At 54.5% G+C, this 23,222-nt stretch overlaps 1 protein-coding gene across 1 annotated transcript in view; it reads left to right on the plus strand.

The window, feature by feature from the left end:
- The first annotated feature begins 1,808 nt into the window (after positions 1-1,808).
- Positions 1,809-23,222, plus strand: part of MAMDC4 (MAM domain containing 4) — a 31,904-nt gene continuing 10,490 nt past the window's right edge. The window contains exons 1-18 of the mRNA XM_014602664.3: positions 1,809-3,068; positions 6,114-6,227; positions 7,336-7,509; positions 8,664-8,789; positions 9,648-9,793; positions 10,693-10,777; positions 11,531-11,659; positions 12,748-12,894; positions 14,753-14,853; positions 15,697-15,855; positions 16,509-16,599; positions 16,749-16,895; positions 17,689-17,817; positions 18,125-18,256; positions 18,642-18,772; positions 19,372-19,492; positions 20,596-20,712; positions 21,144-21,278. Of these exons, the coding sequence (XP_014458150.1) occupies positions 3,029-3,068; positions 6,114-6,227; positions 7,336-7,509; positions 8,664-8,789; positions 9,648-9,793; positions 10,693-10,777; positions 11,531-11,659; positions 12,748-12,894; positions 14,753-14,853; positions 15,697-15,855; positions 16,509-16,599; positions 16,749-16,895; positions 17,689-17,817; positions 18,125-18,256; positions 18,642-18,772; positions 19,372-19,492; positions 20,596-20,712; positions 21,144-21,278 (2,224 nt within the window). The 5' untranslated portion in view covers positions 1,809-3,028. The remainder of the gene's footprint in view (positions 3,069-6,113; positions 6,228-7,335; positions 7,510-8,663; positions 8,790-9,647; positions 9,794-10,692; positions 10,778-11,530; positions 11,660-12,747; positions 12,895-14,752; positions 14,854-15,696; positions 15,856-16,508; positions 16,600-16,748; positions 16,896-17,688; positions 17,818-18,124; positions 18,257-18,641; positions 18,773-19,371; positions 19,493-20,595; positions 20,713-21,143; positions 21,279-23,222) is intronic.

The following is a 23,222-nucleotide window of genomic DNA, read 5'->3' on the forward strand; positions in this document are numbered from 1 at the left end:
ACCTCTCCCCATAGCTTTGTGTCATCTGCAAACTTGGACAGAGTACATTTGACTCCCTCATCCAAGTCACTGATGAAGACATTAAAGAGTATTGGTCCAAGGACCGAGCCCTGCGGGACCCCACTGCCCACACCCTTCCAGGTCGAGACCGACCCATCCACCACGACTCTTTGGGTGCGACCCTCTAGCCAATTCACCACCCACCGGACTGTGTAGTCATCCAAGTCACAGCCTCTTAACTTGTTCACCAGTATGGGGTGGGATACCGTATCAAAGGCCTTCCTGAAGTCTAAGTCTACGACATCCACCCCTCCTCCTGTGTCCAGGCGTTTCATAACCTGGTCATAGAAAGAGACTAGATTAGTCAGGCACGATCTGCCCGCCACAAACCTGAGCTGGTTTCCCCTCAGCATAATTTGCCCTGCCGGGCTCTCACAAATGTGAGCCTTGATAATTTTTTCAAAGACTTTACCAAGGATGGAGGTGAGACTGACTGGCCTATAGTTGCCCGGGTCCTCCTTCCTCCCCTTTTTGAAAATGGGGACCACGTTAGCCCTTTTCCAGTCCTCCGGGACTTGGCCCGTGCGCCACAAGCGTTCAAATATTCCCGCCAGTGGCTCTGCAATGATGTTGGCCAGTGCCTTCAGCACCCTCGGATGGAGCTCATCCGGGCCTGCCGACTTAAAGGCATCCAGTTTTTCCAAGTGACTCTGCACCATCTCAGGATCTATGTATGGAAGTCTGGCGCCTTGCTGCTGCCTCTCTACAACCCCAGTGAGAGACTTGTCGTGCCCCTCGCTTAGGAACACTGAGGCAAAGAACTTGTTGAGGAGTTCAGCCTTGTCCCCCCTGTCTGTCACCAATTGTTTCTGCCCATTTAGCAGGGGTCCTATTCCTCCCTGGGCCTTCCTTTTACTCCCAATATATCTAAAAAACAATTTCTTGTTGTCTTTTACTTGGGTTGCCATCCTCAGCTCCATGGTAGCTTTGACCCGCCTAACTGCCTCCCTACAAGCACGAGCAGAGGAGGTATATTCATCTTTAGTGATCTCACCCTGTTTCCACTTTTTATGTGCTCCCCTTTTGGCCCTTAGGCTGCCCTGGATTTCTCTGGTCAGCCATGGAAGCCTCCTGGCCCCTTTCCCTTTTTTGCCTCGCTCGGGGATCGTCTTGCTTTGTGCCCGAAGGATCGTTTCCTTAAGGCACAGCCACCCTTCTTGGGCTCCCATCCCTTCAAAACTCCTACTCTGCAGTGTGTCCTTGACTAATCGCCTGAGTGCATTGAGATCAGCTTTCCTAAAGTCTAGCACTTTCACCCTACTAGTTACCTTACCCACTCGACGTCTTATGTTGAATTCTATTATTAGGTGATCACTGTCTCCCAAATGGCTACCGATCTGGAGGTCCCCTATCATGTCATCTCCCGTTGCCAATACCAGATCCAGTATGGCATTCCCCCTAGTGGGACCATGCACCTCCTGTGTCAGGTGGAGGTCCTGTACACAGGTTAGAAACCTGCGTGAGCGATGGTACCTTGCTGTCTGTGACTCCCAGCAGATGCCCGGGTAGTTTAGGTCCCCCATGACTACCGCCTCTTTAGCTTTTTATGGTCTCCGAGAGTTGCCTCAGGAGCCCCGCATCTATTTCTTCCCCTTGGTGTGGGGGTCTGTAGCAGACCCCTACCACCAAATCCCTTTCTCCTTGCTGCCCATGTAGCCTAACCCACAATCCTTCTACTTCCTCAACCTTGGATTCTGTCTTGATGAGGGTTGATGTATATTGCTCACTGACATAAAGTGCAACCCCCCCCCCCCCCCCTTTCTTCCCCGACCTGTCCTTTCTGTACAAAATTCAAGGGAATTTCCATGAACCAAAGATACCTCCTTAGCAGTGATTTCAGGGCTAACAGCAACAGTGGAAGCCAAACTAGGTGTTAGCTTAGGCATGAGTCTGGCCATCCCAGTTGCTTGCTAGAGGTGCAGTTTTCAAACCTATTTTTCCCCATTGTCTGGAAATGCCCAGTCATACCTCCATTTGAGACCAATGAAGAGGCAGCTAAGGGGCAAGGCATATAAAAGCCCTTGGGTGAGATGCTGTGGGGACTGGAGCAGAGATGCAGGTCTTTTCCCCCTTGGGCCAATGATGGAACTCAGCTAGGTGAGTGGCACCTCTCCAAGGGTGGTTACTGCTCAGAGCCATGGTCACATACACTCAGCAAGGAAGTGACATGAGCACTGTACACCTAGGTACTGGCTATGTTGATGGGTGCTGGTGCTTTCCAAAGCTCCTTGTTAGAGGGTAGATTCAGACTAGACATCAGGAGGCACTACTTCAGAGTCAGGGCGGCTAGGATCTGGAACCAACTTCCAGGTGAAGTGGTGCTGGCTCCTACCTTGGTGGTCTTTAAGGGAAGGTTAGACGAACACCTTGCTGGGGTCGTTTGACCCCAGTACTTTTTCCTGTCATGGCAGGGGGTCAGACTTGATGATTTGCTCAGGTCCCTTCCGACTCTACCAATTATGACACTATGAAACTATGGTTGAGAAGATGGGGACTGTGGCTTTGGGGTCTCAAGGATAGAAGAGGAGGTTGTGAGAAGGTTCCTCAGGGCCCGGGCAAAACATGTGCAAGTTCCCTGTGGGGGAGCCCAAGAAAACCTCATGCCCTTGCTCCTGCCCTGCCCCAGAATGAGATGGCTTTATGGTCGCTGCTGTCCATGACTGGAGATAATGATTCTGTTGCAACCAAATACCAAGACTTGTTTCCAGTCCTAACTGTCCTGAGCTGCAGTGTCAAAGTCACCGGGGAAATTCCCTGGTAATAAAACCTGCTTCCCTGGTGCTGTAACTGCACCGGGTGCACAAGCGCAGAGGCACAGATAACAGTAGGGGCTGAAGTCCACTGCAGGTCAGGTCCTCAGGAGCAGGTTCCAGCCTTTCCCTCTGCTGCTCGGCCCCTCCTGCAGCTGTGTCAGCCTCTCAGCCCCACACCTTCACCTTCGCCTTCGCAGGGCCTGGCAGGCTAGGAGATGCCTGGCAGCTTGTTTCTCTGGGTTCTGGTGCTCTCAGGTAAGTGCTCCCATGCACAACAACTCCCGGCTGCCAAGTGTAAAGGGAAACTGTTTCTGAAGCTGCAGATGGGGTGGGGAGACGGGGATAAGCCACTGTTTTTTTCTAATCCAGCCTCCACAAGTCACTTTTGAGTATCCTCCTTGGGGACCCAAGTTTCTCCTTGGGGCAAATCCAGGACAAGTCTTTTTTGCCCTTTACCCTGGGGACAGACTGTGCTGGTATCAATGCATTTGAGGGGGCAGTTGCCTTGAAGTGAGTTGCCACAGGCCAGGAAGTGCTTTGAGCCATGGCTAACTGCACCGTAAAAGAGGTTATTCCCTGGGGGTTACAGCAGGGGACTGGGAGGTGGCAACAAACAACTATTCCCAGCTTTGCTACTGCACCTCTCCGACCTCCAGCAGGTCACTTAGTGCCTCAGTTTCCCTGACTGTTAAATGAGGATAATATTGAGGTCGTGGGGGAGGGGTGTTGGGAGTCTTCATTCCCTGAAAGTGCTGTGGGCTAGTAGATACTGCAAAGGGGTGGGAGTCAAGAGAGCTATATTCATTCCTGGCTTGACAACCAAATCTGCTGTGTGACCTGAATAACCTGCATTCTCTTGCTACATCTATGTCCTTTTTACTCAGTGTATTAGACTGTAAGCTTTGCTGTACAGCACCTAGCACAATGTGATCCTGATCTCTGCAGCAAAGTGCCTCTGTGTCTTACCCCAACAGAAATAGTGCTGGTCCAAAAATGTCCAGTGGAGCGTTTTCCCATTGGAAATGCTTGTTGAGTGAAATCAGAAGGTTCCCAGGAAGTGTGCTGATTTCAGCAATGTTGTCATGGGAAAGTCTCAAAATGTTTCATTTCAGCCTTTGTATATTATGTTCTGGTAATGATGGTAACAGTTCCATGAAATGCTTTGATGTGTTTGAAATGAACCATTTTTGATATAGGGACTTCTGGACTGTTTTGCATTGTGAAAAATGTGAACCGCTGGATTCTGATTTGGCACCATTTGAATCCTGCAATCTCCATTTTCTGCAGGACAGAAATGCCAAACTTCCACCAGATCTAGCATATAGAAGGAGAGAGCACAGTGTGACTAGGCCTGTGTCCTATCACAGTGATTCTACTGTACATCATAGCAAAGCAATACCAAGTTCCTCTCAGGGTGAAAGGATTGTGAAATACATTTCAAACCCAAGCTGTAACAGGAGTTTGCAAATCAATAGATCCCAGCTAACAATTCCCTTTCACCTGGCACCCCTGTCTCCAAAGGCCTGTCTGACTCCAGGCATGTGCTGATCAGGCAGGTAACACAGCAGCAAGTGCGGGATAACCAGGGGCAAGTGGCAATCCCTTCCCGTTTTATCCATGGTCCTGGGGACTGTAGCATCTGTGCTGAGCAGGCAACTCTAATTGCAAAGGACTTGGCCCAAAAGGATCCTAGTTAGCAAACATCATTCTTCTCCTTCCAGAGCGGGAAGGCCTGTGTACAGGGCTCTTCTGAGGTACCTTTCAAACTTAAGGCTTGGACCTATCCCTTAGACCAGGGGGTGTTCAACCCCAGAGCCGCAAACCAGGTTGGGCCTGTGGAGTCATGTCATCCAGCCAGTGGGCTTCCCACAGGTCAGGAAATTTGGTGATGAAGGAGTGGTGGCAGCAATTGTCACTCCCTTGCTGACAAATTTCCCAAACCATGGGGAGCCCATGGGCCAGATAATTTGGCCCAGTGGGCTGTATCAGGCACGCAGGGCCGGAGCAGAGGCAGCATGGCCCAATCCCAGTGCACTGGTTCAGGCAGATGTGGTGTGGGACTAATTGGGGTGCTGAGGACCTACATCAGGTGTGCATGGATGGGAGAGGCAGTCTGGGGACAGGTGCTGCAGGGTCCAATCCTGGCAAGGTTTTGAGGGAGGACAATCCTCATGCCTGGGGCCCAGTCTGGCTTGTGGACCAGCCCTGCACCATTCATCCAGCCCACGGGGCCAAAAGAGAAAGCATTGCTGCCTTAGATCTTTGGATGTAAATACGGATGAGCTGCTGTCACTGTCACTCACATGTCTATAATACCCAGCCATTGCTCAGGCTCTCAACTCTTAAAAGTAAGTGTAATTTTAATACAGCAGCAAAAGCCACCACACCATTTATCACAGGAGCTACCACACTCCTGCCTGGTTACTGGAGCTGGATGGTGGGTAGAGACTGTTTTGTGGAGGATTGCAGCATGCAGCTCTCTTCCAAAGGATAATGAAAGGTGCTATTTCAAAACATCAAAAAAATTAGGGAAAAAATCTTTGGGGTTAATTTTACCCTTCTGATTCCAGGTTCTCTTGTTTTGAATTGGATCCTTATTTTTCTTATCTATTAGAACACAGAATAAACAAACCCAGTCACAGGAGCTTGTTTCAAATTAACCACTGACACATTCATTCTGATGGTGTTGAAACCCGAGGCAGAGGGCAAACATGACCAAGGTTGCTGGGAATAGACCCCAAGTCCCCAGTTTCTTGTGGGTTTCATCCTCTCCCAGACCTGGGACTGGACCCCAGAGCCCTGACTAGCCAGTCCCCTATTATAACCTAGAGACTAGGCAGGAGAAGCCAAAACACAGAGCCAATAAGTTCCTATCCCTCCCCACCACCTCTCCTGCTCCAGCACTGAGATAGGGCAGGTCCTTAGACTGTCTGCACTTCACAGTGACTGTCCTCCTCCTGGGTTTGGCTTCTGTCTGTGTTCTGCACCATGGCCCATGAATATTGGTGATCTGCTTCCTCAGAAGCCACTGCCTGGAGCCATGGGATGAAGAGGACAGGAGCTGAACCAAGGTTCAGCTCAGCTGGAAAAAAGGCCTTGAAATGTCAGCTGCTGGCCTGCTCTCATGAGAAGTCCCGTGTAGTTTAGTAGAAGCTGGGGCTGGTGTATTCAGACTAGAGGAGACTTTAGCTTGTGGGGCAGGACTCTGCATTGGCTGAGCCAGGGGTATGCAAGTTCTTCCCCCTTTCAGTGTTGGGGGTCACCTATCACTGGGTTAAATCTTCTCTCTCTTTTGGGTAGCTGGGCCTCACCGTCTCGGCCAGTCCATCTTCATCAACAGATGCTCCAGCCCTGCCGAGAAGGTGTGTGACTTTGTGTGCGACTGCAGGGACTGCTCAGATGAGAACCAGTGCGGTGAGTTCCCTGCTGGCCTTTCTCCTGCCTGGTGCCTTCTGGCTGGGTCTTTCTGCACAGCTGATTTCTTGTGATGAACCTCAGGCTGCAACCAAAGTACCTTTGGTTCCCCTAGTGTCCCTGCTCCTTGAACCCTGCTCTGAGAAAAAGGGCTGGGAGCACAGACCCCCAGGCCTGACAAAAGGAGAATCTAGCTGCCCTCTAAAGGGCTGCATGAAGCTCTTGTGGACACATCCTAGCAGGCTTCCAGCCAGTGCAGGTGCTGAGATCAGGGCAGATGTTGCAGCAGCTTATTGACCATGGGCTGCAAAACCAGCCCAGGACCCTGGGTAGAGACTTAGGTGGGGAACCTGTGCTGGGATCTGCTCAGACTTTGCTGCCCTGCTGGCAGTAGTAGTGCTGGCTGGTGTCAGGCTACCTACATGGGCAGCAATCCCATCCCCAGAGTGAAGGAGAAATGTACCCAGAGCCCGATTATCCCTTTCCCCTTGCTGCTTCCTGTGATCTGAGTCAGCTACTGGCTGTGCCTTGTGAGACCTATTTAAGCTTTTACACCCAGAGGGCCTGAGTTTGGTTTTTGCAGCCAGCCCATCCAGGAGTAGTACTATCATTCTACCTGTGCAGCAGTGCTGCAGGGTGTGAGTGGAGGTAAGGAGCAGGGAGCTGGCTTCCTGGGTGCGCATGCCTCACATGGTGGGTAGGCAACAGTGCAGCAACTCTTAGAAGAGCCCTGTCCTGGTCAGCTAGGGCTGTGTGTGTGCTGTGACCAATCCCTTGACTGGTCAAGCAGGTAGGGAGCAGGGGCAGGGTGATGGGCTCATCTGCTTGCCTCCCTTACACCATGGCATTGCATCATGTATTACTGGTGAATGCTTCATGCAGCATTCACCACTATTCTTAGCTGGAGCCCAGGGCAGCCTAGACGCTACAACAGGTGAAGCCAGGAGGGATTTCTCTGACCTCCCATGGGATGTGGCAACTTTAATGACCCTTGGCTGGGCATGGCCCTGGCACGGGTCAACCAGAGCTTCAGAGTCATATCCTGATGCTTTGCTGCTCCAAGTCCTGCTCTGCTGAGGGGGGTCCCAGCACTGTTTGCTTCCATCAGGGTACCACAAAGAATCAGCCACACTGGGAACTCCCTTCACCTGTGACTTTGAAGATGGCAACTGCGGCTGGCAGGATGTGAGCACATCAGCCTACAGGTGGGGCCGAAACCATGCCAGCATCTCCACAGGGAGGACAGGGCCCCACTCGGATCACACCCGGAGCACCAATTTGGGTAAGCCACCTGCAAGCACTGTGCCAAGGGTATAGGGCCTGGAAAATTCCCCTTTCCCTCTGGCGGTTGTAGCTAGGACTACTGCCTGGGCTTAGATGTGCTGCAGTGTTCTCACCTGGGCCTGGAACCCCAGACCCTGACTGACTGCTAGCCCCTGTGATGGGGCCACCTGGTCTCCTTGTCACTCCTGACCCTGTCTGTTTAAGGCTGAGATGTACCAAAAATGGCCATTTGGAAGCAGATGCTCTGTTGGTTGGTAGGTGAAAGGACTCCTAAATAAGGCAGGTGAGGTTTACTCCTCTCTGCCCTACACAAGATGTGGGGCAATGCAGATTCTGCCTCTGTGAGGTCTATAGTGCCTGCCATTGTACAAGCACCATGTGGCCACAGCCCATTTCTGTGTCTGGGGCTTGCTTGTCTGCGTCAGTTTGCACATTCTGCGAGTTCTCATTGCCGAGCAAACCACAATGGTGAGGGTCTTTTGCTTGGTGCATTAAAAATCTCAGGATGTCAGAATGAAAAATATGGCACTTCATTTCCTTCAGAGACATGAAAAGAGTGATACTAGGTGAGACAGACAGGCAGACAGACCTATGATGGGGTCCAGCTCCCCTGAACACAACCCCTTTGCTGTGTGTGTGGTATCTGTCATGCCACAAGCATATCACAGCTTTCCTGCACACAGTTACAGAGGCACAGGTATGATGGAGGCAGGGAAAGAGTAGGAAAGGCACTGGGATAGTTGGGGGAGGGAGGAAGCCAGTTCCTGGTGCCATGAGCTACAGCAGAGAAGGTCCTTGCATGGACAGCAGTGACTTAAGTCTCATGTCTCCAGAGGCCCATGTGTTCCTCCAAAACCCGTGTGAATGCCCTCTCACAGGGTGTCAGCACTCCATAATGATTGAAACATTTCCCCCCCACCTGGAATCTCTCCTCCGATGTGACTTTTCTACTTTTGGTCCCTGTTAGGACCTCAGAACTGGACCTGTTTTATGTGCCTGTGTAATGCTTCTGGAGAGAATATGTGTAGCATGGAGTAAAGATGCCTCCTGTGTACATCAACTGAACTGGGGCAGGGCAAGAACCATGCCTCCTTGTCTGTCTTGGCCTCGTTGTTCTGTGTGGTCAGTCCTCCCCACGTGTGCTTTTCCCAGGCTGGTACATGGCAGCAGAGATGAGCAGAGGGAAGTTGGCTGTCACCGCTAGGTTAAGGTCCCCTGTGATGCGACAGGCAGCATCCACCTGTGAGATCCACGCATGGTATCACCTGTGGAGAGCAGGTATGTGGCTGTGCACTTCACTCTACTATGTCTGTCGAGAGAGCTGGGGCATGCCCTTGAATGCACTGCTGTGGGCTGAAGGGCCTCTTCCCCAGCACAGGGCCTAGTGCTTCAGTGACTACTGGAGGGTAGCTACAGTGGGCTGGGGACCATGCCACCCCGCTGGGCATATGATCAGCTGGGCTGGGTGCATCTGTGAGGCAGGTACCTAGGACAGGGCCCACAAGACTCTCAGCTGGTTAGTATGATATTGCCTGGGATGGGGAACCTGGTACTGGCCCCTCCTGGAGACACGGTCTGGGCTCGGTGGACCTCTTCCCTGATCCATCTGGAATCCCGGGTGGCTGGTATGCACCAAACCTTGCCCAGCATTTCTCAGTCCCTTCTGACACCAGCATTAATGGAATCCCCCAGTTGAAGATGGGGGAACTGATGCACAAGGTAGTGGAGACTACCCAACAAGTCAGTATACAGAGCTGAGAACTGGGCCTGTCCTGTTCTCTATAAGGCCACTGGGCACAGAGCCACTTCATGCTGCTTGGCCTTCTTGAGTTTGCCTCCAGAACTGTGCCCTTCTACCAGGATTCAAGTTGAGTATTTCCGAACCCAGGAGTCTGGGCTGCCAGTTCCCTACAAGCTATAGAGCATGCACCTGTAAAAAGCTGGCAGAGCTGAGGCCTTATCTGTGGCTTTCAGCACTGCTGAACAAAAGGCACAAATAGGGTGCCTCCAGCCAACCCTGGCCCCTTGCTAGGGTGCAGGGGGAGGGCACTGGCTGGAGCTGGTAGTGCTGGGGGTGTAGCTGGGTCATCCTGGGAGGCTCTGGAGTGGTGACCAAGTATCCCGGCTTCACTGCAGGGTTCAACGGGACGGCCCTGCCTGCTCTGCAGATGGAGCTGACTCATGCAAACGAGACGGTGACGCTGTGGCAGAGCCCGGAGAGCAGTGTCTATGCCTGGAGGAAGCTGGTTGCATACCCAGGCCGGGTCCCAGGGGAGTTCCAGGTCAGGAGCTCCCCACCCAGCCTCTGCCTGCCAGGGCCATGCCAGCAGAGACAGGGGCACCTAGTGCTAGTAGCATGTGATGTGCCGCACAATGGCAGCCACAAGAGATGGAGCCAGAGGTGCTGCAGGTGCTTCTGGTTCTGGAGATGAGTGGAGCATCCGGAACAGGCTCCTGGGCTCTTGCTTCCTGGCAGCTGGCTGATTTAGCACGGAGCTGTGTCTGACATGAAGGCAATCAGCCTGTCACTCAGCTGAATTAAGTTACAGCTGGTGGAGCACCCCAGGACTTGCTCCTACTCAGGCAGGTGGTGAAAACCCCTCAGTTCCTACAGAGCAGGGCTGCAGCCTCCATCCTTGTGGCTGTGGATGTGGCTGTGGTGGAGGCTGGGCTCCCTTCAGAGCCCCTGATTCCACCTGACAGGGTCACAAAGGAAGGGGGTTGGGGGTGTCTGTAGCACTCCCAGGCTAGGGGTGAATTCAGTGCAGGACAGAGCCAGGCTGATGTCTATGTGGGGGAAGTGTGGATGGGCCATAGAGCCCAGATGGGAGGCTTTGCACCTTTGTTTTCCCACTGTATTTTAAAGAGCAGATCAAGCTGTGGCAAAACAGAGGGGCTGGTGGGTTCCTCAAAGAGAGAAGAGCTGGGAGTCTGGCTGGCAGAGCAAGGGCACTATAAGCTCCATAGGGGCAAAGGGCCCTGCAGGAGTTCAGAGGGCAGCATGGGAAGACCTCCCTTCTAGCAGGGGTCTGTGCTGCTCAGAGCTGGCATCCAGCTGGGTCTCCAGTGGGATAGATGGTGGTGCTAGCAGGGCACACTGGCTATGCCAGCCTCTCAGACCACCCCAGTTGTGACAATGCCTCGAGCCACACCAACACCATGCTCTCTTGTGTCATGGCAGATAACCTTCTCCTCAACACAGAGCTTCTTGCAGCTGAGAGACCTGGCTATTGATGACATCGAGTTCAGGAACTGTGGCCTTCCACGTAAGACAGACCCCTCCTGTTCCTACACTGGCCTGGGTCACCTGCCTCTTGCCTGGGAGGAGGAATGAGCCATGACCTGCAGAGATGAGGTGTCTGAGTGCTAAGCCAGGATGCAGCCAAGTCCTAGGTTCTCCAGCCACCACCTCCATGCAGAGCCCCACAGAAGTTCACAGTATCCCTCAGCTCAAGGGTTGTCCTCTTGCTCCCCTCTTCAGTCTGTCCATGGCAGAAGAAGCCTCTTCCACCTGCTTTGGAAAGCTGAGCTTGCTGCCCTCCCACCTTTTCCTTCAATGCTCTGAACTGCCTCCTGTATTGACTGCAGCCAGAAGGACACGGCCTCTTGAAGAGGGACATGTCTCTGGGACTCCATCCAATGCCAAGGAAGTGGGGCAAACTAGGAGAGGGCAGAGGGTGTCCCCAGCCTGAGCCCCTAAAACCCTGTGCAATACAGAGGTGCCAGCTCCACCTCTTCTCACCCAAGAAAGAGGCCTGTCCAGGCTGAGCCCACCTGTTGAGTGGAAAGGGCAGCCACTGTCCTGGCTTCCAGGGCCCCTTCCAGTTCCCTTGCCCCTTCTCTTCCTGGGAGTTGTACTGTCCTCCTTTACCAGGGAACTGAAGGGACCCACGCCCTGCCATGCTGCCGTGTCCTGCCCCATCTCTGTCCATCTTGTTCACCCTGGGGCAGGGATCAGAGCTGAGATTTGCCCCGTCTTCCAGTTCTGATTAACTCTTTCCTTTCCTGCCTGAACTCAGAACTCATGAGCCAAGTGTGTGGGCCAGAGGAGCAGAAATGCCAACGTGGGTCGTGTGTGGGGAAGGACCGATTCTGTGATGGGAGTGATGACTGTGGAGATGGCTCAGATGAGTCTGTGCTAGAGTGCAGTGAGTGTCCCTGGGCCTGGGTGCTGGCCGGAGGAGGAAAAAAAGAGTGGGTGATGCAGGGAGATCTGAAGGGGAGTCTGTGGCCATGCATATATGGAGATGGGGGGCATGGGGACACTGGGGACTTCCCTTATCCATCCTGGGACCAGGCTGGGAGTATTCCCCACTATGTGTCAAGGGGTCTGTGCCCTTAGAGCTGGGGAGCTTAGATGCTTATGGTCCTGGGCTCAGGCCCACAACCCAGAGCAGGGCATGTTCAGGCCCATGGTAGGTTCTGCTTCTGGGCTGCAAGGAGGTTTCCTGTGTAGAGTGAGATGGCTTGGATAGAAGAGAATCCAGCTGGAATCACTCCTGAGAGCCTGAGCGTTAGCTAGACACAGCTTTCTCCCACCCTGGTATGTGAGCTGGGCCTACGCCAAGCCCGGGGACTGCAGTCGGATGGGAGGTAAGAAACAGCCCAACGCCTGGATCTTCCCTCAGTCCCAAGCAAGGCCTTGCTTACCCTGTGAAGCACAGGCCCCCCCATGGAGGTGAAAGGACCAAGGACTTTTAGCCAAGTGGGTCCAGCTCCATCTGCAGAGAGCAGTGATGCACACACAGAAAGTGCTACAGCATCCCTGGGGCTGCTATAAACCCATCCACCTGGAGGAGTTTCTGGCAGAGCTCAGGCCCCAAATCTGGGCCCATATTTCCTGTGTGAAGTGAAGTGTTATATCCAGCTCCACGCTGTTCCTGGTGCCTTGTGTGAGCAGCTTAGACACTGCACAGGCAGAGGAGAACAGCTGCCCTCTTCTCTCCTGACCTCCAGGGCAAGAAGAGCCAGACCTGCTGCTGTCCTGGTCATACTTACTCATGCTGCAGTGATCATAGGCTAGAGCCATGCTTACCCCCGCTCCTGCCATGAGTGTGCCCTACACAGCGTAGAGCCAGGGCTCCACATGTGCATAAGAGAGAGGGCACCATAAAGAAGAGAGTCCCCAGCCTTGCCCACCTTGGGGTGCCCTCCAGAGCCCCCCTGCCCTTAGAGGGCTGAGGGGCCTCCCTTCCTACTTGGTGTCCCCCCAGTAACATTTGCTTTTTCCTTCCAGAATCCTTCAGGGTCTGCTCCTTTGAGGCAGACCTGTGTGGCTGGAAAACTGTGCCCGGTCTCCTGACCTGGAACAGGGACACCGGCCTAGATGTAGTGACTTTGCATGGCCAACCCACCCGGGACCACAGCAAGAACAGCAAGGCAGGTACGTGTTGGCCTGCTGGGGCCATGGGATTTGTTCACCTCTGCTTTGCCGCCCTGCATGGTCTCTACACAGAATCCACTGAAATACTTGCTGTCCTGCGTCCCCACCACCCTACAGCACAGAGGCAAGCCTGCTTTGCTCAGCTCTTTGGGACCTCACTCAGTACAGAATGCATCAAACAGGGCCTCTGCTTGGTTTGCAGGGCTGCTTCAGTCACACCCATGTTGGTGCCAGGGGCCTTGGGAGCTGAGCCCTGTCTGACTCTAGCCACAGTGCTGGCTTCCTTGAAATCATTTAGTTGCCTGTTTCCCCAACCCACCCTTGTCCCTCTGCAGCTCCGCAGACAGGTAGCCTTAGAGTGCTCTGCTGGCGTGACCCGGCCACAGCCCCCTCCATGGTCCTTGGCCTCTCTGTGAGGGGACAGACACAGTGTCCTTCTCGGAAGCACCATCCAGCGTCTTGAGATAAAACAGTCCCATGTTTATTTTAGGGCAGTGCCGGGAAAACGGGACATAGGAGATTGTAAAGGTGAACTGCTTGACCGCGTGTCTGTAAGCAGGTCCTGCACACCTCACAGAGATAGAGGCCATCTCACCCTACCGCTCCCACAGAGGACACTGTTCACGCTGATGTGGCTACTCTCCAGGCAGCAGGGCTGAAGTGTTATTCCTCAAATGCCCCACTGCTGTCTGCATGGTCCCTGGGAAGGAAGACTTGTCAGCCCCTGGGGGTAGTTGGGAGCTAGAGCCCACAATCTCCCAGTTCTCCCCAGTTAGAGCACTCTGGCTATGCACTGACTTATTCATAAGTCATGCAGCCATGTCTAGCTCCACTGTGCTAGGTGATGTACAGGTAGCAAGAGCTGGGCTCTGCTCAAACTGCTTACAAGCCCAGCAGAAGCCGGGTGGGAAGGAAGGTTACAGGGCAGGTCAGAGCTAGGAACAGACAGCAGGCTACCTGAGTACTAGATCAGTACTGAGGCTGCAGGGCTGTACAGCTTCCCCTGTAATGTAAGTAATGGTATCTGATTTCTCAGCAAGGACAAAGGGGTCCTCTCCCATGAGGCCTGTTACACAAGGGTGCAGCAGCTGACCACAAGAGAACGGTGTGGCCCAGCTACCTCTAACTACCCAGTGTGAATGGCCTGGTACCATTTACAGCTGGGGCAACTAAAGTGGTGCTCTTCGGTGTGAGTTCAGAACAAGACTTACACGCATGCGTGCACACACGATGCACGCACAATGCACGCTTACGCGCATGCGTGCACACACACACACACACACACACACACACCACTATGCCACTGGGGCCTGCTGTTGCAGCCACTTTTTAAATTTGGCAAGACCTCTTTCAAATAGGTCTTTTATGGCTTCAGAGTTCAAGATGTATTTGTTTGTTCAAGTTAGAGCTGTTCTTGTGACCTTCAGACTCCCAAGATAAGACATATCAGCTCAGTCTTCCTTCCCATGAAAAGGCCTGGCTGCAGGCTGTTTGCCTTGCCTAGAGAGGGGGTTTGCACCTTCTGGAGAGCACTGTTGTTAGAGTATCCATGAACAGCTATGTGGGGCCTCTGTGCAGGAAGGTCACGGAGTTAAGATCCCAAAGGGCAGGGGCACAGTGAGGCTTACTGTGTGAGAGCCTAATGTGGTAGGCAGGTGTGTACTTTGACCCTGGTGGGCTTCTCTTGCCTGCTGGACTCTTGCTTTCTCTGCTACTTGCTTCTCTTCATCCCTCTAGCTGGGCATTCCCCGTTCAAATGTGCCTGGCCTGGGGTGTGGGCAGTCATAACGGCAAGCATTGCTCCAAAGGCTGCCTGTGGGACATTTAATATTTAGTAGCTGCTCATTGTCTCCCACAGGCTATTTCCTCCATGTTAGTTACAACCAGACAGACCTGATGAAAAACTTGGCCAGACTGACCAGTCCAGTCTTCCAGGCAACTGGGAACAGCTTCTGCTCTGTGAGTCACCCATTTGCTCTGAGCCCTGCTGCTAGTGTCCCCTATGTTCCTGGAGAGAGGAGGACAGGTGAAATCTGCAGACAGAAATCCAGGGAATACAAGCTCGGGCCCTTCTTTGCCTGCATGTGCACACGTGCACTCCCATACTGTATGCATCAGGATGTGACTGGGAAGAAAACAGCTCCTTGGGAAGTTACAAAAAGCACTGGAATTTGCAGGGCCCCAGGGCCCCTGGCACCTTGTGAGGCCTCCAGTCAGCTCTCCAAGCTAAGCAGTGCAGGGAAGGGCTGGTACCTGGCCCTTTGCCTAGGGAGCCTCAGTAAATGAATCTGCTTGCAGTTACCAACTTCTAAACTGCACGGATTGTGAGGAGAGCCCACTGCTACCACAGCCTTTAGGTTGGAGGGAAGCTGCCCTTCTCAGCAACTGGGCAGGATTTTCCAGTGCTATGGATGTGTAGGGAGGCTGGGTGCCAGCTGGCTGGTGGAGGGCTTCATGGTGTGAGCTACACAGCATCTTCTTGGGGGTTGGTGGCTCAGAAGAGCACCTCTTCTGGAGGATCTGAGATGTATGTGATGCACAGTGGGTTTGGCTGAATGGTGTTACAGCTGAAAAAGGGGCTTTTTGCAGGGGACCTGAAGAGCCTGCACTGCTTGCCTCAGGCTACCTCTTCTTGGAGTTAACTCTGTGTAAATGCCCTGAGCTCTCACATTTTGGGTGCTTGGAAACACATCAGGACACTCTCAGGCAGCTGTGGGGATGTGGGCGCTAAAAGAAATAAGGAGGGTTTCCAGTTCAGGGAGACCGTGGTCCTCACTGTCCATCTGCGTGTTCTGGTTCCAGCTCACATTCTATTCCTACCTCTATGGCTCAGCCACCAACAGCATCAATATCTACTATGTGGCCAATGCTACCCAGACACTGGTGCGAGGCAGGACTGGGGACCTGGGCGATTACTGGTTCAGGGAGAAAGTGGACTTCAACGTGGACAAGGACTTTGAGGTGGGCAGTTAACTCATGCTGTGATGCACTACAGGCCTGGGGGACGGGGCTGGTCACTGTACAGGGTGTGAAAGGTCCCTGTTGCAATGGAGCCCCAGAGAAATGGACAAGAAGCATAGTGGTTTTTAGTCCAGGCTCCAGGAGAAAAGTGGAGAAAGTCATCACCATGGCCAGACCCACACCAAGGGGCACAGGAGTGGGTGGGAAATGGAAATGAAGTCCCTAATTGGGGAGAAGCAGAGGAGGGGGTGAGGGCCCTTGGCAGGGCAGCATAAAAGAAGCCTGCACTGTTACTGCCCAGATTGTACATTCCTTGGCCATAACAGAGGCCCACAGGGAAGCCAGTCTGGCACCTTTTCCAGTCTGGCCCTGACTCCCACCACACACCCCATTCACTCTCCATCCACCTCCTGAACCCTTCAGACCTGGTGCCCTATCAAAGCCAAGTCTCCCCAGGGAAACAAGTTACCACAGATATCAGCCTTGAAAATCAGGAACCCTTCTTCTTTCCCTTTGGATATGAGGTAGCAGAGCCCTCATATTCTAGCGCACCAAGCACAGTTTCTTCAAAATGCAATGCAATGCCAGTTCTCATGTGGATCTAGGTGCTGCTCTAGTGCCCGTGCTAAGTGTAGCTTGCTTTTTCCATGCAGATTGTCATTGAAGGAGTAATTGGAACAGGGAAGAAGGGGCACATTGCCCTGGATGATCTAATTCTGTCTCCAGACTGCAAACAGGCAGCAGGTGAGTGGACAGAAAGGGTCCCTCTGGCCACTCTTCACTGCACGGTCTGGGCCAGAAGGTCCTTTGGTGCACTCCAGCTGTGCCTGGGGTATGTAGACTGTCTGCTGAGCGCTTGGGCAAACCATCCAATTCCTGTCTCCCCTCTTCAGGCAAGCAAGCTATTGTTGTCCCTGAAACCAATAGCTCCTGTAGCCCACCAGAGAACTTCGTCTGTGATGATGGGGAATGCATCAGCCAGGAGTTGGCCTGTGACTTTGCAGTGGCATGTAAAAATAGCTCTGATGAGAAGTTCTGTGGTAAGGGATCACATGGGGCTGTGCTGGAGAGGGGCATGCTCCATAATACTAGGGGAATAGAGCAAGGCCTAGTGCTTGGTGCTGAGGGGTTGAGAGCCCTGGCTACAGCAGGGAAGGAGTTAGCCTTACAGCTGCTCTGCCCATGCTCCTCAGTGTTAGCTATGGCACACACTGCTCTTCCAGCTGGGGAATATGCCAGTGCCCTCAGTCTAGTGCTGCAGCCACTTGCCGGTCCAGCCTGGGGTTCCCTGTGCCCACAGCTTGGCCAGTGCCCCTTGGTCCTGACCTACAGTCCCTGCCACTCCAGCCTTGCCCTGCCCTGCCCTGCCTACTCTAAAGGCTTTGATCACATGTAAGCCCCGCTTTGAAGTCAGCCCTGCCCTGGTAGCTTTGGCAAGAGGGAACCGTAGCCTGAGTATGTGTAGCAGGTCAGGAACTCTCCAAGGCTGTGAGATGCCAGTGCTGGGCAGTCTGTAGTGCTCAGGGTTGTGCACTGGCCCAGACCTTATCTCCCCTGGCTCGACAAGGCCTTAGGGTATAAGCAAAGTGCCAGCTGGCTGCTTGTTCCTGGCAGTGGGAGCTCACCTTCAGCACAGGCAGGCCTGGGGTGTTCAGTGTGGGTGGCCGGGGGTCTGCACAGCTCAGGCACTTGCTTTGGCACAGACCTTCAGGGCTGAGGCTACCAGAGCTGCACTCCATGCCCCTCTGCTTCTGGCTCTATGGCTGGGGAGCACATGGGTGCTGGGTCCCAGGCATGGGCAGCTGCAGGCTGCTGAGGTCTTTGTTTTTGCAGGAGACACTGACTTTGAGGCTGGGTCTGGGGGCTGGAGGGACGCCAGCGTGGGTCAGCTGCAATGGGTGACCATGAGAGCCAGCGAGGCCCTGAGCCCTGGCACAGACCATACTACCAGTACCTCTGCAGGTGAGATCACCCCAACTCCCTCAGTGGGTGCCCATCCCTGCTGCCCTCACCCCGCTCCACCCCCCATGGCTGTCTCTGTAAATGAAGTCCCACCACTGCTCCCTCTGCAGTGAACAGCAGGGAGAAGGGCAGCTGCTGGGAGGACAGGAGAGGGGTTAGCTGGCACTGCCTGAGGATGGAGTGGCTGAGGTGGGAGTGTCTGATAGAAGGGGCAGGAGGGGGTGGCTGGCACTGCCTGGGCATGAAGGAGGAGGGATGACCTCCATCCAGCCCTGCCATGCTTGCCCCAGGCTGTTTCTCTGCTTAGGCAGCTACCTGGCAGTGCAGCGTGCTCCAGGCCAGATGGTGACAGCGGCAAAGGCGCGCACGCCCCCGCTGGGCCCCTCCGGCCTGGCCTGCTCCCTCGAGATGTTCTACTGGCTCCAGAGTGACCCCCAAGGTAACCACATCCATTCCTCTGAGCCGCTGACCCGGTGCCTTCCCAGCATGGCTCAGCTGCCCCCCTCCTCCCGGGCTGTGTCAAGACTGGGGCCGTCCTGGGTGGGATACCCTCAGAGCTTGACTGTCCTGCTGCAAAAGAGGCTTCCGGTGCCACAGGGAGAGGGGCCAGCTGTACTCATGAAAGGGGGTTCTCAGAGCTGCAGCTTCAGGACGCTCCCCTGTCCCTTCACCCCTCCAAATCCCTATGAGGCCCTGACCCAGCCTCCCTGATGGGCCTGCCTCCCGCCCCCTGCATTCCCAATCATGCAGTCAGTCACTATATCAGAGCAGTGATCCTGCCAAACAGCCCATACCACCCATTGACACTTTTCTCCATCTGCTAGGATTCATTGCTGTCGGCACTGTGGATCATGCACTGCGCATGCACCGGCTGGTCTGGTACATGCAGGGCAATGGCAGCATGGAGTGGAAGAAAGTCACTGTTCCTCTTGGAAAGAGACCCAGACCCTTCCAGGTTGAGCAAGACAGCTGAGCATGCTTGCCCAGAGCCTCAGCAGCAGGGAGTGGTTACAGGGCATTGTGGGATATAACACTTAAGCACCAGCTGGAAAGCCCCCACAATGCACAACCATCTAAGCTTGGGGGCAGGGGATGGAGCAGGTGCCCCTTTTCCTGAAAGCATTCCTTCCAGATCCACCAAGGGTGGTAGTATCCATAAGTCACTACCATCCAATGGTGGTGGGGTGGCAGAAGCCAGGCTCTCTCTGTCCTACAGAGACATGACAGCGTATTGCCCCTGTTGGGTTCTTGAACTGAGAGGCCAAGAGCTTAATGGGTCATTGAGCCTGAGCACCAGCAGGATATTGGGGGTGCCATAGTGCAGGTGGGAAGTGTAGGAGCTGCTGCCCACTTTGTGGCTGGAGAACAGCTGTCCCCAAGCTACCCCTCCCAAGCCCCTCATCTCTGTGCTGAGTTTTCCAAGACGTTTAAAGGAGCAGGGGAGCTGGAGGTCCTGATCAGCTTGGGATGGGGGTGGTGAGTGTTGGGCTGAGGGCCCTGTGGGGTGAGGCACGTCTGGACCCATGTTTCTTACTAGGGCTCCTTCCCCCTCAGGTGGAGCTCATTGGCTTGGTGAGTCCCCAAGGTCTTGCAGTACCAAGCGTGGCAAGTGTGGCTGTCGATGACGTGAAGTTTGTGAACTGCGACCCTCATGTTGTGCCCCAAGAGGCCATAGGTACGTCTCTCCTTGGGGGTCAGCAGGTGCCTCCCAGTGCCAGTGGGTGACTGGGTGATTTACCAGGACCTGAGCAGCACTTGCTGCAGAGGCCTGGCCATAGAGCTGCCAGGGATTGGCTCCATTAGTGTCCCTTGGAGGGGGAGCAGGCTGTGGTGTTGGTTGGTTTTAGCTGGAACAGACAGGGCCAATGCAGCAGGTGTCCATGTGCTAGTGACCAGTGCAGCACGGATGGCAGGCAAGTCTCTGATTGTGGCCAGAGTCTGCCTTGGCTGGCAGGGATTGACTCCGTTAGTGTCTGTTGGAGGGAAGGGACTGTGCTGTGAGGCTTAGGGCCGTGGCATCCTAGGGATCCTGCCCACATTGTAAGCAATGAGGACACTTCTCAAAGCCCAGAGAGTTGGATCTGGGGATACTGGAGCATCTGGGTGCTTCTGCTGTCTCTGCTTGTCTGTACCTGCTGCAGGAGCAGAAGAGCTGCACCATGTGGCCCAGCCAAGCATGTTCAGTGCTTGTTCTGTGTTTTCTGCCTAGCAAAAAGCAGAGTGATGGGGGGTAGATTGTAAATGGCCTGGTCCTTCCACACAGGCCTCTCCCAGTGCCTCACAAGGGCAGGAGATTCAGCCTCCCAATGACACATTATAGATGGAGAAACCGAGGCATGGGTAAGAAGCAGTGAGTTGTTCAGGGTCACACAGGGAATTAGTAGCAGGGCTGGGAGAGGAACCAGGGAGTTGCTGACTTCCAGGTCCCTTGTTCTCACTGATGATCTCCCCATCAGGGGAGCAGGGAGCCCAGGAGTCCTGGCTCCCAGCTCCTTACTTGTAACCACTAGCGAGCAGCTGTGTGGCATGGACAGGGAGGTGGATCACAGCAGGCCTAGAGTTGCCCCCACGTGGGGCTCAGCCCAGAGCAGATGAATTTAGTTTGGGGGTGCCAGCTCCATAGCAGCTGCTCTGGAGCCTCCCCTGCTCCCCCCTGGCTGTACTTATGCAGGTGGGAATGGTCCTGCTTTGAGCAGGGGGATTGGACTGGATGACCTGAGGTCCCTTCCAACCTCCATTTCATGATCCTATGTCTTGGTCTTTCCACTCTCTGGACAGAGCTGTCTTGCAACTTTGAAAAGGGCCTGTGTGGCTGGTACCAGGACCAGAATGATGACTTCGAATGGGTGCGAGGCACTGGTCAGGGTCTGGGCTCTGACCACACCACGGGCCATGGTAGGCACAAGCCCTGGGGGCCTCCCTCAGCAGCCACAGCAGGTGTGTGACAGGGGGGCTTGTCCCAGGAACCCCTGGAGTGCAGCAGGGGGGAACTTCTCACCTTCTCCTGCAATGCAGTATGACCGGGACCAGAAACAGGTGGTTCTGTCCTCGACTGGGCTGTGAGGACATTTCCTCAGTCCCAGCAGGGAGCAGGCAGGGTCTGCTGTGGTCGAGCTGTGCCAGAAGAGCCTGGGTATGCTCGGATCTGAGCCTGGCTGATGCCTCTGGCAGGCAGAGCTTTGTCTGTGCTCCTGCGGGATGAGGCCCAGGGGAAGAGCACGCAGCTGTCCGGGAGGCTGGCGCTGGGGCATACAACCTTCTGCAGCTGCCCTTTCCTGGCCTTCCCACCCTGCCCTTATTGTTGCAGATGCATTTGCTTTGCACAGGGTTTTTCATGGCTATGGATCCTTCTGCCCAGGAGGCCCGAGGCCTCAGCGCCCGTCTCCTCACCTACCTCCTGGATCCGGCTGCTGAAATCCAGTGCTTCTTGTTCTGGTACCGCATGGATGGCCCCCAGATTGGTAGGTGGCATGTGACATGGCCCTTGGGGGCTGGGACAGACATGTTCTTTATGGGCCCAGGGAGAGAGTAGTTCTCTCCCACCTCATCTCTGAAGGGTGCACCTGACATTCCCGGTATCTGCCCATGAGCTGGTGGCATTGATTTTGACGGACACAGGCCTACAGTGGTGATACACAGTGGTAACTGCTTGTGGGGTCAGGACTCAGGCAGGAGCCAAGGACCAGAGTTGCCTTCTCTGAGAGCTGCTTTTCAGAGAGAACAGTGTTGAGGCTGAATAGATCACCCCAGTGCATGCTGGGAGAGATGCTTCCCCATCTGGGATGTTGTCCATGCTGCACACGTCGCCCCAGTGCATGCTGGGAAAGATGCTTCCCCATCTGGGATGTTGTCCATGCTGCACACGTCGCCCCAGTGCATGCTGGGAGAGATGCTTCCCCATCTGGGATGTTGTCCATGCTGTACGTCATCCCAGTGCATGCTGGGAGAGATGCTTCCCCATCTGGGATGTTGTCCATGCTGTACGTCATCCCAGTGCATGCTGGGAGAGATGCTTCCCCATCTGGGATGTTGTCCATGCTGCACACGTCGCCCCAGTGCATGCTGGGAAAGATGCTTCCCCATCTGGGATGTTGTCCATGCTGCACACGTCGCCCCAGTGCATGCTGGGAGAGATGCTTCCCCATCTGGGATGTTGTCCATGCTGTACGTCATCCCAGTGCATGCTGGGAGAGATGCTTCCCCATCTGGGATGTTGTCCATGCTGTACGTCATCCCAGTGCATGCTGGGAGAGATGCTTCCCCATCTGGGATGTTGTCCATGCTGCACACGTCGCCCCAGTGCATGCTGGGAGAGATGCTTCCCCATCTGGGATGTTGTCCATGCTGTACGTCATCCCAGTGCATGCTGGGAGAGATGCTTCCCCATCTGGGATGTTGTCCATGCTGTACGTCATCCCAGTGCATGCTGGGAGAGATGCTTCCCCATCTGGGATGTTGTCCATGCTGCACACGTCGCCCCAGTGCATGCTGGGAGAGATGCTTCCCCATCTGGGATGTTGTCCATGCTGTACGTCATCCCAGTGCATGCTGGGAGAGATGCTTCCCCATCTGGGATGTTGTCCATGCTGTACGTCATCCCAGTGCATGCTGGGAGAGATGCTTCCCCATCTGGGATGTTGTCCATGCTGCACACGTCACCCCAGTGCATGCTGGGAGAGATGCTTCCCATCTGGGATGTTGTTCATGCTGTACGTCATCCCAGTGCATGCTGGGAGAGATGCTTCCCTATCTGGGAAGTTGTCCATGCTGCACACGTCACCCCAGTGCATGCTGGGAGAGATGCTTCCCCATCTGGGGTGTTGTCCATGCTGGACACATCACCCCAGTGCATGCTGGGAGAGATGCTTCCCTGTCTGGGGTGCTGTCCATGCTGTACGTCACCCCAGTGCATGCTGGGAGAGAAGCTGCTCTGCTGTGCATTGGGCTTATTTGAACCCTGGTAGAAGGGGCCCGTTGCGCATTGCAGGGCTCTGTCCCCAGCTTCCACAGCTCCTGCCTGCACCAGGACAGTGTTTCCCTCATGGTGGCCCCTTCGCTTCCCAAAGCCCCACAGGGGAAGGCAGACCTGGCACCAGCACAGCACCTTAGCCCTGCCAGCCTGCAGAGGCTCCTCTCCCAGCTGCCCCAGGAGGCCTCTATCTGGGGGCAGTTCCCTGAGAACAGTCTCACACGACCTGTGACCGGGGGCCTGATCCACCACAGATTTCAGCCCTTTAGGCCCTGGGAGCACAGGCTGCCTGTAGACGTGCTTGTTCCCGCTCTAATTAGATTGATCGAGTCTGCTCCGTGTTCTAATTACAACGCTCCGGCATCTCCTCACCGTCACGTGTATTAAGCCCCCTGCATTTCAAAACGGCGGCAGGAGTGCTTTAACTAAACCTTAT

The sequence above is a fragment of the Alligator mississippiensis genome, chromosome 12 (genome assembly GCF_030867095.1).
Source record: "Alligator mississippiensis isolate rAllMis1 chromosome 12, rAllMis1, whole genome shotgun sequence".
NCBI classification, from domain to species: Eukaryota; Metazoa; Chordata; order Crocodylia; family Alligatoridae; genus Alligator; species Alligator mississippiensis.